We start from the raw sequence: 15,599 nt of genomic DNA on the forward strand, positions 1-15,599 counted from the left end.
GTTGACAAATGTAATGAAGAACTTAAATGTAGCTAAAAATTTGAATATGAGAATTTACCTTTGATAAAAATTTTAATACCAGATAATTTATCCAGAAAGATGAAGAGACTTGCACATTAGCTAAAATGGAAGAATATTTTGCAATTGCTTTTTGTAGCCATGCATATGTGTCAACCAATCAGTTTTGGCAGTCTGCTAGACAAACAGACAGATTCATTGACATGTACGTAGTTGACAGACATATGCAAATACAGACTGCTAGATGGACCAACATAGTATTGAAAACACAAAGTGACAATTGATGATGACTCAAGGAAATTTTTGCTAGTGGTTGCAGTTGAAAGTGTGGTATCTCGCTTACCTTGTTTACCTGTATTTGCCAGTGATGAGTTGAAGCAGTTTTGGAATGTGCTTGAAGTGAAAGAAGTGTTGAATAAAAACAATGTGATTGGGTGTTCACTCTTCAGCACTTTGTCTCTCAAGGTTTACCTTTGACAAGCTAGACTATTGACTCTGTAGTGACCTTTGGATATGATATGAATAGCTTGCTATTCGTCGTATTTTGCACACAAGATCTTTTATGGCTTTGCAAGATGCACTCAAAGTACAGTTGCTTGGTGTGTAAGACTACAGATGAGCGTTTCAATGATAGTTATTTTGAATTATAGATTGTGTCTGTACTTCCAACATTGTCAGAGTTTGAGGTGTATGTGCAGTACCTGTATGGTCTTCTTATGGATGGCCAGGTGGTTGCAAGTGACTCATAGGTAAAGATTTAAGTAAACTTGTTATTTTCAGGTAAACGAATCCATGACGTGTTTGAATACAATGGATAAAAAACAGGCTTGTTCTGTTGCGATGAATGTGCTGAGTCGACTCATGGCCGTCATTCACTATCCTCTAGTTCGTGAATTGGTAAGTGTAATTTTGTTTTATTGTAAATGTTTTGAAGAAAGTATGAGCACAACCAGTTGTACATATTGTAACTACGAGCAATGACGACAGGCTGTAGGGAAGGAGCAATAATTATAGAAGGAAATTCACATGGTACTAAGAGGGTCTGCTTTGAGTGAAAACCAAAGTAAGCGATGATTAGCAGGAGTTCTTTGAAATAGTAGATGATGAGAGCAAATCTAAGGAAATTCAGCAGCAGATTGATGGTTGAAGGAACAACATTTTCTAGAAGTGAATTGCAACATTGTATTAGACTAATCTATGTTGATGGCCCAAGCACATTCAACTACAACAGACAAAATTGTTAAGACCATCTGAAAAACAGAATTTGGTGCGATTTGAAGGCTTTCCTGTCGTCTTTAGACATTTTGTTACATTTGCTAACTTGCCGTGCGATTGATTTAAGAAGTGTTTCTTTTCATCTAGTATTGTTGTGGAAAAGTAAGATAGCTTTTGTAAATGTGGTAATCTTTTTTTGGTAATGAGATCATCTGGTGCAACTTACTACACAGCAGTAGTGCTAGTTTGAACTAGCAAAAATTGATGAATCTTTTTTGGACAGAATGACGCTGAGCATCATCAGCAAGTTGTACAGGTGGCTAAGGTCTTATTGTCTTTCTTAATGAAAGCAGATGATAGCCCTAGTCACTGGCAAGAAAGGTATCAGTTTGCAACAGCAATAGGAAGCCTGCAGGTAAACAAAACATGTATAGATTATGGATTCAGCTTATTCAGATCTAATTGTTATTCACACAGTTGGAGTTTGAAAGCTATATGTCTCGTGATGACTATGAAAATGATATTGTGTGCAATAAGCTGCTGGATCAACATGTTCAAGCTGTTTTTAGCAATGCCATGTTACAGGTACAACATATAATAATAGAGCTGATTACTATACACATGGATCAGTAACGATATAGTACTGGCCAGTCTATTAAGACTTTATCATAACTTGGGCATTTGATTGTGTTAATGTAGAGTGCTGACCAGCGTGACTGTAGAGAGACATTTTCTGTTCCATTTTCCATTTCTCGGTATGATAGTATTTTATTTAAATAAACGCCAGGAATTTGTTCTGTTGTTGCATGCTAACATGTTTTTGTTGTTGGCATCTAGTCGTGCTTGTCTGTTACGTATTCAGTCGTCTGAACTTAAACAGAAGTTGGCCAATAAGTTTTTGGAAAATCAGCTGTACAAATTGTCATTGGATTCGTGCAGGTACGTGGCACTTTCTATTTATCATTGAAGAATTGAGGGGATGATTCTTTGTTGGCTTGTTGCAAAGGCTGTTGGTCGAGGACATTCCTTACTGTTCTACAGCAACAAGAACTGTCTTGAATGTTGTTCAAACTCTACTTGCAAATCCTAGTCAAAAGTTTGACATGAGTCAGTTATGTGCCACATTGAAGTGTTGTTTGATATCATGTCAGGAAGGTAAATTAACAGTCATTTCATGTGTTGTCTGTAGCAGTGTATTATCACACTTGGACAATAGTACCAATACATAAATGGATTAACAATAATAACTAAAAAATTAGTTCTCCAATTATAGCTTACCTACAATTGAGATCTGCACTGCAGGGTTCTCTACCCACGGTGGTCGGAGGTGGTCGGGGCCCGACCATCACTAGACAAACACAGACCATTACTCCACATGTTCTAACCATCACTATGAATGAATGAATGAATGTTATTGTTATCGCACATAGTGCAGTTCCCCCTCAGGGCTCATACGTAAGCACACATACATACACACTACACATACAACAATATGACATACACAAAAGACCAATTCCACAACATATCCTACATTCTATGTTCATACCTCCCCATCCCCTAGTTAGTTTGTTCGTAGACATTACTGCTTTCTTCAAAAAGCTAATTTTTGATTCGCGCATTTTCTCTGCTTCTTCTCGAAACCAATCTGGAAATCTGTCTCTGAGAGCGTCTTGATATCTTATTTCCACGCCTCTACAAATGCCATTTTGATATATTTAGCTAGTGGTTTACTTGCTCCAATAAAATGGATGGCAGACGTCTAACCGTGCCTGAATATAAATGTGAGACTGGACAACATAGTTTCCCCGACTAGTTGCAGCTTTCTCAGTCTGCTCTTTCAGATCATAGACCATCTACAGCGCGATACATTCTGTTTGGCGCTTCCTTGTCAGAAATATACCACGGGCCTCTTAATGCAGCAGATACCCAACCACTACTCCGAAAATCTTGGGCAGAACACTGCTGCAGTACAGTACACTTATTTTATCAAATATACGGTGCACGAGAGAATAGTATTTTGACTTGAATAGCATTAGTTTATGTGGTTATGGCTACTAGGTTGTCATCTACTGTTCCTGTCATGCATGACATGAGACTAGCATTTGGGATATTTTGTTGTTTTACATCACGTATGGTAACAACTAGTCTCATTTGGCAGGGTGATCTGCATACAAGACATGATTGATTCGATTGATGATATACATGTATACACATGTTTGTCAAATTTACAAGGCCAAAAATTATCAAACCGCAGGTCTCTATCACAGCCCAGAGGTCTCTATCATGTATAGAAGACCTCATATTGACCAATCAGCGATGTGACATATTCTAAATGCTGTTTACATTGAGCCATGCAAAGTGGCAGGGATAATTTATCATGTGGTAGAGGGTTTGAATGAGTAGGTTGAATGAGTAGGTTTAATTGCAAATGTCAAACACTTTCATTGTCTAATGAAAGCACAGTTGCAGAAGTCCAACTGAAATGATTCTAATACAGGGGTGTTATGAACCACACCTACTGTGTTTACTTTGTTGGAGGAGTGTTGAACTGTAGTAGTAAACCACAGTTTGACTATATTTACGTAATTTCCTAATAAACTTTGAGTTTATTGCTTTCTAAGCATTTGTGTCTGCATGGTAACTTCTTGAAATGAAATTTACTTTTGCATGTAGATGATATTGCTGATGTATTGGAGACTTGGAAGGTTGCAGATGTTATAGAAACACTAGAGAAGAGTAGCAAGAAAAGTGAAATCAGTAGTTCTCAACTTCTTGAGGTCAGAGAGTTACTTGAATTTGTGTTTGTTGATCTTGTTGATTTCCCGGTTTCACTATATATATATATATATATATATATATATATATATACATATATATTATAGGGTGAATTTGATGATTTAGAAGATTTCATGTTTGGTTCCAATTTTGATGGAATTGAAACTTCTGCTGATTGTTCTTCAGCTGCTACTACAGCAAGTAAACTGTGTAGCTGCTTTTGGATATCTCATACACAAGGCACGTACTGGAGTGTAAAATATCGCTAGTTGGTTACTGACTTACGTTGTTTCTCTAGATATTTTTCCTCTTGAGCAGACCAGACTGTCATCAGTTTCTAGAAGAATTTGTAAAGGTATTCACTAGTGTGGTTTCAACTTTTAAGATTATGTATATGGTGTAAGTCATATAGCAAATGTTTCTGATATTAAGGTGACATTTGTTAGTTAAATAGCTAATACATTTCTTAACCAGTGTGCATTATACATAGCCAGAGAGACTAAATGTTAACACAGCTAGTACTCATGTTATTTAGCTCTGAAACTTGAATTGCATTTGTCTTCTCTGTTTCTGAAGATGGTGCAGCTACAGAATTGTCAGTTGTCAGCATGAGTTCAACTGCTATACTTGCCGTGTCTGCCTTGGAAACTTGTGGTCTGTTTCATCAAGCTTTTCAAGCCGCTTTTCTAGTAGGCTGTTGCACAGACAATACATTTTGCAAGATTTTTTATGTAAACACAATTTTATTTTGCTTGTGATCTAGGTATTTGGAGCTTGCACTCAGTATTATCTAAACAATGTAACTCATGGAAGTAATGATAAAGCTGACAGTGATGAGGTAGGCAATACTTTCAGGGAATATTTATTACCATGGCATTGTACGTCAGATACTAGTCGTTTAGATGTTCAACGTATCTGTGTAACACATTGTATGCACATTTCCTTAAATTGTATTTAGTGCTACTAGTAATTGGTTTTTAGGAGTCAGATGAATCTGAATCACAACAGTCAGCAGCAGTCATTACAGCTGCATGTGCTAGGTTGACCCAACTGGCCAAGAAAGTGCTTGATCAGGTATGCTATTGTTACTACATACCAATTGTTTAATGTGGCTAATTCTTAATTACAGACTGGTGATGTACATGCTAGTTTCCTAAAGTATAAGCACACTGTTTTAATTACAACACTCACATTTTTGGAGCATATTAGAATTCAATCTGTCATCTCCTGTGGCACTAAAGTGAATGAATTGAAGATTAACTCTTTTCTTACTGCAATTAATGCATTGGCTTGTTGTTTACAGCTATAACATTTACACATGCATGTACAACAGCTATATAGCTTTTTAGGGTATTGTGAGTATTCGTTGTAGTCAGACTCACTAATCATGATAGGTGAATGGGTGTTGTGTACATGTATATTCAGAGAATGCATCAAGGGCATCAAAATGCAGTTGTATTACAAACTACAGACATATTCACTACCTTGAATAATTTTGCTGTGATGTTCACGTGTGCAGATGTTGAGCTGTGTGGTCTTTGATCATTCTGAATCACTGGGGTATCTCCTTTGTTTGCCTTCTGCTGAAGTCATGAAAGAATTGTCTACACACGAAACATTGCAAACCAGTGCTCTCAAGGTTATTTCACTGTGTCATGCTGTTGTCATTTTTCACTCTTGTGTTCTGTTAGAGGGTTCCTGCTATTGAGCTAGACCTTTCAGTTATACACGGCCTTGCTAATGTGGCTGTCCAGTATGCAAAGAGTCAAGCTTGCATAAAGTGGTGTGAATTTTTACAAGAACATGGAGTGAGTAAACAACCCATTGTGTTAATTGAATTAATTGAATATGGCAACTGATGACTTGTGAATTGAAAGACGTATAGAGAGATGGAAGGACGATGCATGTTGGGACGTGATGAATTATATGATTGTTTGTGTGTCCACGTCTCAGTCTATCTCTCTATCTGTTTGTTTGTCTCTGCATTTGTTTGTTTTCATTTATTGAAGCACCGACTTTACGTTACATTTCTAACACTAAATGCTACAAGCTACTGAGTTCAGCTTTAGTTTAATGCATGTCTGTCTGTCTGTCTGTCTGTCTGTCAAAGAACATTTATTGAAAACATCAACGCTAATACAGAAAAGGCTACATATACAAAATGTAACACTAAGAGTTCAAGATAAGCGACCATAGTGGTCGTAGAAGAAAAACTCTAACGGACAGCCATCTGATGTTTGTAGCTATCATCTACAGAGTCATTATTACTACAAACTATTCTGACAATCTTTTTAGCTAAAACACTACTATTGCAACGTTGTAATGTTATTGACAGTATTCACCGCCAGTACATTTTAAATTCAATGGAATTCAACTTTCCATCTTGTCTGTCTGTCTGTCTGTCTGTCTATCTGTTTCTCAGTCTGTCTGTCTTTCTCTGTCTGTCTTTTTGTCTGTCTCTCTGTCTGTTTTTCTGTATGTCTTTCTGTCTGTCTTTCTGTCTGTCTCTGTCTGCCTCTTTGTTTGTCAACACATATTTTTCATAAATGAACTATGGCACAATATCAATAGCTAATCTATGTGTCCATTACATCTAGTACATACACGCTGCATGAAAACTGATAAAAACTGATAAAAACTGTAATGCACAATGCACACTAGATACCCCCCCCCCCAAATACACATACACATTAGACTAGACAAAAGGCTGGCTGGCTGTCTGTCTGTTTCTCTGTCAATACATATATTTCAAACATCAAACTATAATACAGTAACGGCAATAAGTAAGCTGACAGCGATACCATACGATAGGATACCATACCATACCATACGATAAAAGATACCATGTACAATAGGATAAGATAAAAGATGATACCATACAATTAAGATAAGATACCATCCATACCATATATGATACGCAATATGATATACAATACAATTAAGATACGATACCAGACCCTACGATATATGATACATGATACGCTATGATACCATATGCAATACGATAGGATACGCATACCATAAAAATGTTAGGTTACTTATTGCCGGTACTGTACATATCAGCAAAAGGCAAAAGTAAAGTTTGCAAGCTACATGAAAATACACATATGTGTACACATAGCAGCTAAAAACTATGCTACTATTAGGTGGCTGAAAAACTGGGTGCTGCTAGAGTCCAGTTTAGATTCTACAGTTGCACAGAGTGCTGATGCTTTTCTTCTGATGACGCTGGCATTACATCTTTGCAGTTGGATTGCAAATCTTTTCCTCCAAACATCTAAGAATTCTGGAAGATTAGGTCGACCAAATTCATCTGACGACTGCTCTGCCAGCTTTTGAAGGAACTTCCATGCCTCTTCACTCCATCTTCTGTAGTTCTCCAAGACCAAAGGAATCAGAGAAACAGACGTGTCACCAGGAAGTCTCTCTTTCTTGTATCTGGAGTGCTTTCTCTCTTCTCGCCGCTTGGCTGGTACTCCATCAATCTCAGCTGACTTGTGGAAGGTATCTGAGCTCCAAGGGTGAGCTAGTGCAATATCTAATTCGACATTAGCCCCTGAAGCTGAGTCAAACATCATAAGATCAGGTCTACAATCAGAGCTAGAATGAAGATGTCTTGGTTCTCACTTGAAGTGTGCATGTACATCTTGAAGGAAATCTCCCCAAGTAGCAGCAATGGTATCATGGGACCAACTGGCCCTCTGCCTGTTTTGCAGGTCAGCAGGTGATAACCACTGTTGTCCAGCTGAGCGCCACAGTTACATGATCCAGACCAATTAGACAGAGGAATGGGCATCCCCAGACGAAGAAGAGTCGCCAAACGAAAATCGTAAGTAGAGAGCGCGAACTCTTGATTGGTTGGTAAGGCAGACAACCAGGCACCTGCTCTCTTGCCCCAGACAGATCTCGGTCGTGCAGCATCACATGCTGTAGCAGCACTGGACAAAAGATTCTCTAGGCTTGGCGTTTGGAAAGCTGAAACTGCAACTTACCAACACCTGACAAACAATTGCTGGAAGACATGTCATTCGGGAGACATTCAGACAAAACCCTACCAATTGGACCATCTGATGATTTGACGAAACTATTGATGAATGGTAATATAGATTGAAAACGAAAGGGCAATTCGACAGTTGCATGAGTCCAAGATGCCACAAATGCAGGGCGAGAAACAGATGCTAAAGATGTCAAGCCAAATCCTCCCATATTAATTGGAAGAGAAATTTGCTGCCAGGTGTTGTCAGGCAGTGAATCATAACTTATAAGATGACAAAAGGTTGAGTGTGTTTGTGAATCATGAATAGTTGTGGCTGGGGCCAGAAGGTCAGGACGAACAGCTCTTGCCAAATTATTCAGTCTTGGAACATGACACATCGTAGCAATAGGTTTGTAGCCTGGGCATCATCCAATTTCAAGAGCTGGTTACACAAGTTGGATCCAGACTGAGCCGTGTCACAACAAACAGAAGTGACATAAGACGATGTTCCAGCTGGAGTTTCTAGGAAGAGGCAACCTTCCAACTTGACAGGAATTTGAGCAGTGTCACGAACACAGCAGTGGCAGACGGACAGAAGATCTCACTCTTGTGATCGGCAATATCAAGCAACAGAGCAGAGAAGCTATTCTTGAGATTATGAAATGCAGACTAAACATCTGATGAACCCAATAGGAATATGTCATCCAGATAAGCAAGGAGATGAATTCTAGGATGGTGCTTTTGCAATTTCTTCAAAACTGGGTGAATTGCAGTAGCGAAGAGAGCAGGGCCCAAGGGATCTCCTTGGTGGACCCTGCCTCTGATGAAATGAATACTGACGATGTGCCTTGCATGAAAATCAGGAAGCTTGGAGACCCATACATCTGGAAAACATGACTTGATAGCTCAGGAAAAGACGCTGACAAATTCTGAATTATATGATGTGTGCTAACAGAATTGAATGCATTTTTATGTCAGTTTTCATTGCTATCCATTCTGGGTTTTGTTGTAAGATGAGATCAATATGGTGAATAATCAGCTCAGTGCCATTTGGAGTTGACACACCATGCTGTATGGGAGCAAAGAAATTTCCAAATTCCTCTTTCATTTGCATGCACATTGCTCAAGCTGTTAAACGTCGGAGGCGTTCCCCAATGGCAATGAGTCTGACATCTTCGTTTGCTTTAGGAAGGGCGATCAATCTTGAAGATGAAAGCAGTTTCACTGCGACAAAAGGCAAAGCTCCTTTGCTATAATTGAACAAGCAGAGAATAGGTAGTCAGCTGTGGATTTGTTTTCAACAAGAGCCTTGAAGTGTTCAAATCGCCAACCAGAAGGGCCAGTACTTGACCCTCTAGGAGATGTCTTTGTTGCGTCAAACCACAAGGACTTGGACAGACTGATTGAATCTTTGCCTGGGGCAGTAGTTGAGGCGACATTCTTTGACCTGGAAGGATGTTTGCTTTCTAATGTTTTGATAGTGTCCTTCGTAGCAGGCACTAAGCCTTTGCTGGTAACAACTTTGGAAGCCCTTGCCAACTCGCCACATCTGACTAGCCTCAGAGCAACCGCTCTTCTTGCCTCCTCACTCCCGTAGTATGCTTTCTTGTGTGAAGGTTTTCCCAGATTAACCAGCTCTTCCCACCTCCAATTGAAAAATTTGTTGTACGTGGCTTTGAGATCTCTCATGCGTTGCTTACCACCTCGTGCAAGGGGCTGTAAAAGCATGCGAGGAATGAGGAAAAACAGCTTCTGTTTGTCTGTCTGTCAATACATATATCTCCATTACAATGAAATTTCCATCAAACTCTAAAAGCAAACCTAAAGTCCACTACATAATAATTACTACGTAATACATTAGCCCCATATGTGGGGATAAAACTTAAAAGAAGCTACTTAACTACAAGTTGTGCAAAGTCAGTGTTTCTACTAAGGGTCTTAGGTCCAGAACTGATCATCATGAGTTTTCTTGTCATCACACTTGCATTGCAATGTTGCAGTTGAATTGAAAACCGTCTCCTCCATTGTGTCTTAAACTCAGCAACATTTGTTCGTCCGTTCTCATCTCTCCACATACTGGCAATTGCATTAAAGTAGTTAGTGGCTCTTTCTCTCCAGTGTCCAAAGTGCTGTCTGTTATCCATCTGTGTTATACACGCAGTGTGAATTAGAACATACAGACTTGGTTGAAGTCAGAGATAGGATGTACTGCTGACTTAAGTCATTTTATAGCAGAAATTAGAACCATTTGGTGCTTTATTTTATTTAAATTAGCAAACCTTAAAGAGGACAGATTTAACATAACTTGCTATTTTTAATTGATGCATTGTACCAGCTAGTGGCAATAAGTGGTAGGTCTGACAGTAGTGGATAACAGTAGGTGTCACTGTGCATTTCTTTGCTTTCCGTTTTATGCATCTTCTATTGTTAATAATTTGTTATAAACCTTTTGGTTTTTACCGCTGTCTTGCAGGTTGTTGATCAGAGTTTGGTATTGTCTGAGTGTTCTCAACAGACCATCCTGGAGTTGCTCACCAAAGCCAGTGCAAATCATCCAGTCATCAGCATACGAACAATTGCACACTTTTGCAAGTAACGTATATACAGCATGTTACATCCAGGGTTCTGCCCATGGTGGTCGGAGGTGGTTGAGCCCGACCATCACACCGCATGTTTCAACCCCCCCCCCCAGCATGTTTTCACCACCACCATATACATGTATTTTAGCTAGTGTTTTACTTGCTTCAAGCTAATGACCATTGGAAGGTGAGCAGTTTGTACAGGTAAGCACTTTGTTCACACGGTGACATGGCGGCAGACCCACCTTGCTATGATAGGATAGGATTTGATAGATTCTATATAATACAATGATCTATTGCTCAGGGCACTAAGGTGGTGTGAGATCCAACACAGCAGTCTGCATGTCAGCAATGAGCAAGGCAATATCCTAGGCACACTGTAACAGAGCCAGTCAAAGTCGTCTTTAAAGATTTTTTGCTAGACAGGAGCACTGGCTGTTTGAAACCTGAAGCTGGTGCATAGACGGCAGTGTATAACCATACCATAGTATATACGTGAGAGTGGTCAACATAGTCTCAACTGTTGACAGAAGTTGCAGTTTTCGTAGTCTGCTCTTTCAGAAAATGGACCATCAACAGTGCAATACAGTTTTTAGCGCTTCCTTGTCTGTTTTGCAACGATGCTTGATTGTCTGGGCGTTTGCTCTACTTCCACGCCCCTTAATGCAGTTGATACTTGACCGCCACTCCGAAAATCCTGGGCAGAACACTGTTAACATCATATTTAAAATTTAACAGTCATAACTGTTTGGGTTTGTGTTGTTGTGTTTGGACAATGAAAATTAGTTGATATCAATTGGGTGGTCTAGAATGACAAGCTTCATGTTTTGTTGCATTGTTCAGTGACTTTGATGTCGACATACAGCAGGCTGTCCAGGCAGCAGTTGCAGTATTGTTGGAGCGAAAGGATCTTAACTCTGAGGGATTAAAGTTGGAATTACTTCCAGCCATAGAGCTGCTGAATGCCGGTGCTGTTCAGTTGCAATTGGCCATTTCTTATGACATGGTATCACCACCATAGTGGAGGGACATGTCTTGGCATTTTCGTACGTTGTGTTGTTGCTGCAGATTTGTGAAACAGATTATGATGGCATCAGTCTTCTGTTGTCACTTCTTGAAGAGCTGCCAGCGCCAACGGCGGCTGTCTCTACTATAGCAAAGGTTGAGACTGTGTCTTAGTTATGATTAGCATGACAACTAGGCTTGCAACAGTAGTATGGTTATTGGGTTCAGTACGTTTAGGGGTTTCGAATTGATAATCAATGGGTGGATTGCTAATGATTGCCACTCTGTTTTGTAAATCCAGGTTAATGTAAGTTGATGATATTAATGACAAGTCTTTTGCTGTCTTTGTTTATTGAGTCTGATAACAATGCGTTTGTGTGAATGATTAAAATCAAGTTTGTCATTAGTTTGTGTATCTGGTTGTTTGCACTGTCTGTCTGCCTGCCTGCCTCGTTGCTTGTCTGTCCATTTGTCTCTCTGTCTGTCTGTCTGTTTTCTTGTATTTCTGTTTGTTGTTTGTTGTCTTTTGTTTACATGTGTGATAGCTTTGTTGTGTGCTTGTGTGTCTTTCCATCTGTTTATGTTTTGTTTGTCTGCTTACCTGTTTATTAATCCATTTGTCTGTTATGCATTCTGTCAGTTTGTTTGCTTATTAACTTTGTTTACCAGTTCTTAGTCACTAAGTGTCATCTTCTACAGGCCAAGCAACTGTTGAACTTTGTGAGGTGCTACTCAGAGTGCTCTTCGCAGTCTGTGAATCAGGTCTTTTACAACCCCGTTTATTGTACTCGTACTATCTCCAATTGCTTTGTTACCTTAGGACTCCAAGAAAGAATCAACAGAGCTGTTACCTTTTCGCAGACTCATGCAAAATCCGTGGAAAGTCATTGGTATGTCTGTTTCATGCCTCATGTATGCATATTTGTGCTAGAGTAATCTTTACAGCTCCTCGACTGTTGTGTGACACATTCTCTAGTTTACAACCAATAGCCAAACTGTTGCAAGTGAGTTATAATTCGTATGCCGTCTTATTAGATTTTGTCACATTGCTAGCGTTGCAGGTCGACTCTGATCGTTTGTACAGCCGCACTATCCGAAACAGTGTTGAGAAGATGTTGCACGACAACAAACAACCATTAGGTCATCAGGACTTTTGCAACGTGAGCAGTCTGCTGTTGCAGATCAGAAATCCAAGAACAGCTCTTGCAACAGGCAGATGGGCGGCAATGCAGTTTGAAACAGGTTGGTATGCCACACACTTCAACACACAAGATACTGCAGAAAAATGATGAAATTGAACTATATATGCATAGTTTCAAGAAGAAACAATAATTATGGCAATGATAGTATCATACATAGTTGGGCAGATCTCCGTGTCGTCCATGATGTGGTGCCATGCTTACTTACAGTTGCAGGTTGGCAATGGCAGGGTATTTGAGACGTACCAGAAGGTGTGGTTGACAACCAGGAAGAGTGTGGTTGAGTAAAGGACTGATTTACACTATTTGCCTCATAACTGTGACTAAGAAATACCACGTGCTAAAACACGTGGAGCGCGCATGAGGAGAGGACTGGGTATGAGTCTAGAGTTACATCACAGCAAAGCATTGTCACAATAATCAGTAGTTATTTGGTTTGTTATTCCAATAGAAATTATTGTATTTGGTTAGTTTTCAATTATTGATCAGGAATCAACTTTTTAGTGTAGTTCCATTCTACTTAGTCTTCTTTATCGGTGTTTTCAGCTGCCGTCTCTTCACTGAGTGACATGTCTGTGCAATGATGTGTGTTTACAACTGGACTGCAGCTGTTATGTTTATTCTATTCTTTGCTGTGTTTGTATTTAGGGCACAATAATAACTTTGTTGGGCACTGTTTCATTAAATGAAGAGGAGAACTGTGTGTGTGTGTGTGTGTGTGTGTGTGTGTGTGTGTGTGTGTGTGTGTGTGTGTGTGTGTGTGTGTGTGTGTGTGTGTGTGTGTGTGTGTGTGTGTGTGTGTGTGTGTGTGTGTGTGTGTTATAGGATTTTAGGACGTTACAGCATGTGTACTGATTTAGCAGATTTATTTTTGTGCACAGCAATATCTTATGGTGTATTGCTACATGCTCAACAATAGTGCACTTACGTTAAGGCAGATAGATGATGACAAGCAATAGTATGATTCAATGGCATTAAGGGAAAGCTCAACTGCCTTGGCGGAGGTTTGTGCTCGAGTGCTGTCTAGTTATTTATTATTTGGCATAATAAAATAACATGATTAGCAGTGTTATGCAATGTATCAGTCTGTTTCATTGTATGGTTGAATGTGTTTTCTACTTATCGATCTGACATTTTTGTTGCAAGTGCAATTGGCAAGTGTGATGCTTGCCAGAGAATTAGTTTGTGATAATAATCGTTTTTGCATTTTATATGCTATATAGGACCAATAAAAGCAGTTGCATTAGAAGTTTGCTTGAAATTAGCGAGACTTTGGAAAGACAGTTGCTCTGAAACTGTAAGAGCACTGCATTACTTCTTGTGTTTGTGGATGACTAACTAAATTAGTGACTTTCTTGCTTTTAGGACAAGGATGAAGCTTTAAAGACGACTGAGAAGCTTGACTTCTATTGGCGTCAGATTGAAACTCGACTGCTTCTTCGGGGTGCAAGAATACCTGAAACAGTCTATGACTCATTTTTGTATCAACCAGCAAGTCTGATTATACATCTGTATGAAATACCTGATACAATTAAGACTGAAGGTAACTTTATATGTAGCCAGAGAAACAGACTAAGAAAACAGAAAGACATACAGACAAACGGACAGACAGAAAGAAAGACAGACTGCCTGATTGGTTTATTTCACTCCAAGGAATTCTGCTCGTTGCAATGTCAAACATACGTGCTTATGTAACTATGTGCTTATGTCTATTGTATATGGAAGGTGGGTGTCAGAATTAGACAGAATCACATATGTATACAGACAGACAGAAAGGCAGGCAGATGGAAGATTGGTTTCGCAGGACTCTTGTCCTGGTTTGATTGCCTTATAGTAGGTATTGAAACATGAAATTGAATGTAATAGTTGCTGTATTACATTTGCCAACAGAGCAGACATTCTTGGATTTAGTTTCACATGCAAGAGAACTGCTGGGTGGATGTCGCCCTGCCTTATTCCTTAAGCCAAGCCATTTTTCAAAGTGCAACAAACACAATTAGATCTGCAACAACAACAACACGAGAGAAAGTCAAGCAAGTTAATAAAGATGCTGCTGGGCCCTAGGATACATCTCATTGTATGTCTCTGGTTTACTACGATTTTGTAGGTGGGGGAAGAATTATTCAGTTTTCTAATATACAGGCTGAGTACTCTCCAAGTTTTACTGAAATGAAGGTGGAGGTAAAATTTCTTTGATTTCAAGACACGGTGGAAAAGATGTCTGTCTTTGCAAGTTCAGTATTAAATGTGACACCTTTTGTTTAGCTAGAGATGTAATCAGAGTATTCTGTGAATGGAGAACAAGCCAGATACTAAATTATTTCAACTTTTAGTTTTTATACTAACTGTTAGGTTTGTTGGCTCCATAAGAGAGGGGAGTTAATTCTGGTTGGTGTAGTTGTATTGGTATGTGCTTTGGTTGAAGTATTGTCGAAGTTTGTGCCATATTGTATAAGATGAAATATTGGCGGGGAATTTATTTTGGCGGATTGGCTGATTTTTCAGCGACCGCCAATATAAAATCCGCCATTAATTTGGCATCTGGGTGTGTTGACGTCATCAGGTACATGGATCAGCAAGACGGTAGGTAATCCCTGCTTGCCATCTGTTTTGCCTAGGCAGTAGTTGGAGACCATGCAGTAAGTTAGGGAAATGTGAGCCACGAACACAGCTGTCAATCACAAACACATCAAGACCATTTATATATCAGTTAACAAACAACGATGTCTAACCGCCAAAATATAATCCGCCAATATGCTTTCTTCGTCAATTTCTTAGCAAACCGCCAAAATATATTCCCGCCAATATTTCATCTTATATGGCATACTACAG

At 39.3% G+C, this 15,599-nt stretch overlaps 1 protein-coding gene across 1 annotated transcript in view; it reads left to right on the plus strand.

Annotated features, from left to right (window-relative positions):
* LOC134179636 (kinetochore-associated protein 1-like) overlaps positions 1–15,599 on the plus strand; it is a 30,112-nt gene that overhangs the window by 10,565 nt on the left and 3,948 nt on the right. The window contains exons 30-55 of the mRNA XM_062646572.1: positions 384–483; positions 545–604; positions 669–746; positions 799–915; positions 1,517–1,648; positions 1,711–1,818; positions 1,933–1,988; positions 2,071–2,172; positions 2,240–2,388; positions 3,907–4,010; positions 4,116–4,248; positions 4,307–4,363; positions 4,585–4,697; positions 4,772–4,846; positions 4,990–5,082; positions 5,528–5,647; positions 5,700–5,816; positions 10,458–10,576; positions 11,407–11,569; positions 11,632–11,724; positions 12,268–12,330; positions 12,389–12,458; positions 12,514–12,572; positions 12,630–12,810; positions 13,991–14,064; positions 14,133–14,310. Of these exons, the coding sequence (XP_062502556.1) occupies positions 384–483; positions 545–604; positions 669–746; positions 799–915; positions 1,517–1,648; positions 1,711–1,818; positions 1,933–1,988; positions 2,071–2,172; positions 2,240–2,388; positions 3,907–4,010; positions 4,116–4,248; positions 4,307–4,363; positions 4,585–4,697; positions 4,772–4,846; positions 4,990–5,082; positions 5,528–5,647; positions 5,700–5,816; positions 10,458–10,576; positions 11,407–11,569; positions 11,632–11,724; positions 12,268–12,330; positions 12,389–12,458; positions 12,514–12,572; positions 12,630–12,810; positions 13,991–14,064; positions 14,133–14,310 (2,714 nt within the window). The remainder of the gene's footprint in view (positions 1–383; positions 484–544; positions 605–668; positions 747–798; positions 916–1,516; positions 1,649–1,710; positions 1,819–1,932; positions 1,989–2,070; positions 2,173–2,239; positions 2,389–3,906; positions 4,011–4,115; positions 4,249–4,306; positions 4,364–4,584; positions 4,698–4,771; positions 4,847–4,989; positions 5,083–5,527; positions 5,648–5,699; positions 5,817–10,457; positions 10,577–11,406; positions 11,570–11,631; positions 11,725–12,267; positions 12,331–12,388; positions 12,459–12,513; positions 12,573–12,629; positions 12,811–13,990; positions 14,065–14,132; positions 14,311–15,599) is intronic.

This window comes from Corticium candelabrum, chromosome 5 (genome assembly GCF_963422355.1).
Source record: "Corticium candelabrum chromosome 5, ooCorCand1.1, whole genome shotgun sequence".
NCBI classification, from domain to species: domain Eukaryota; kingdom Metazoa; phylum Porifera; class Homoscleromorpha; order Homosclerophorida; family Plakinidae; genus Corticium; species Corticium candelabrum.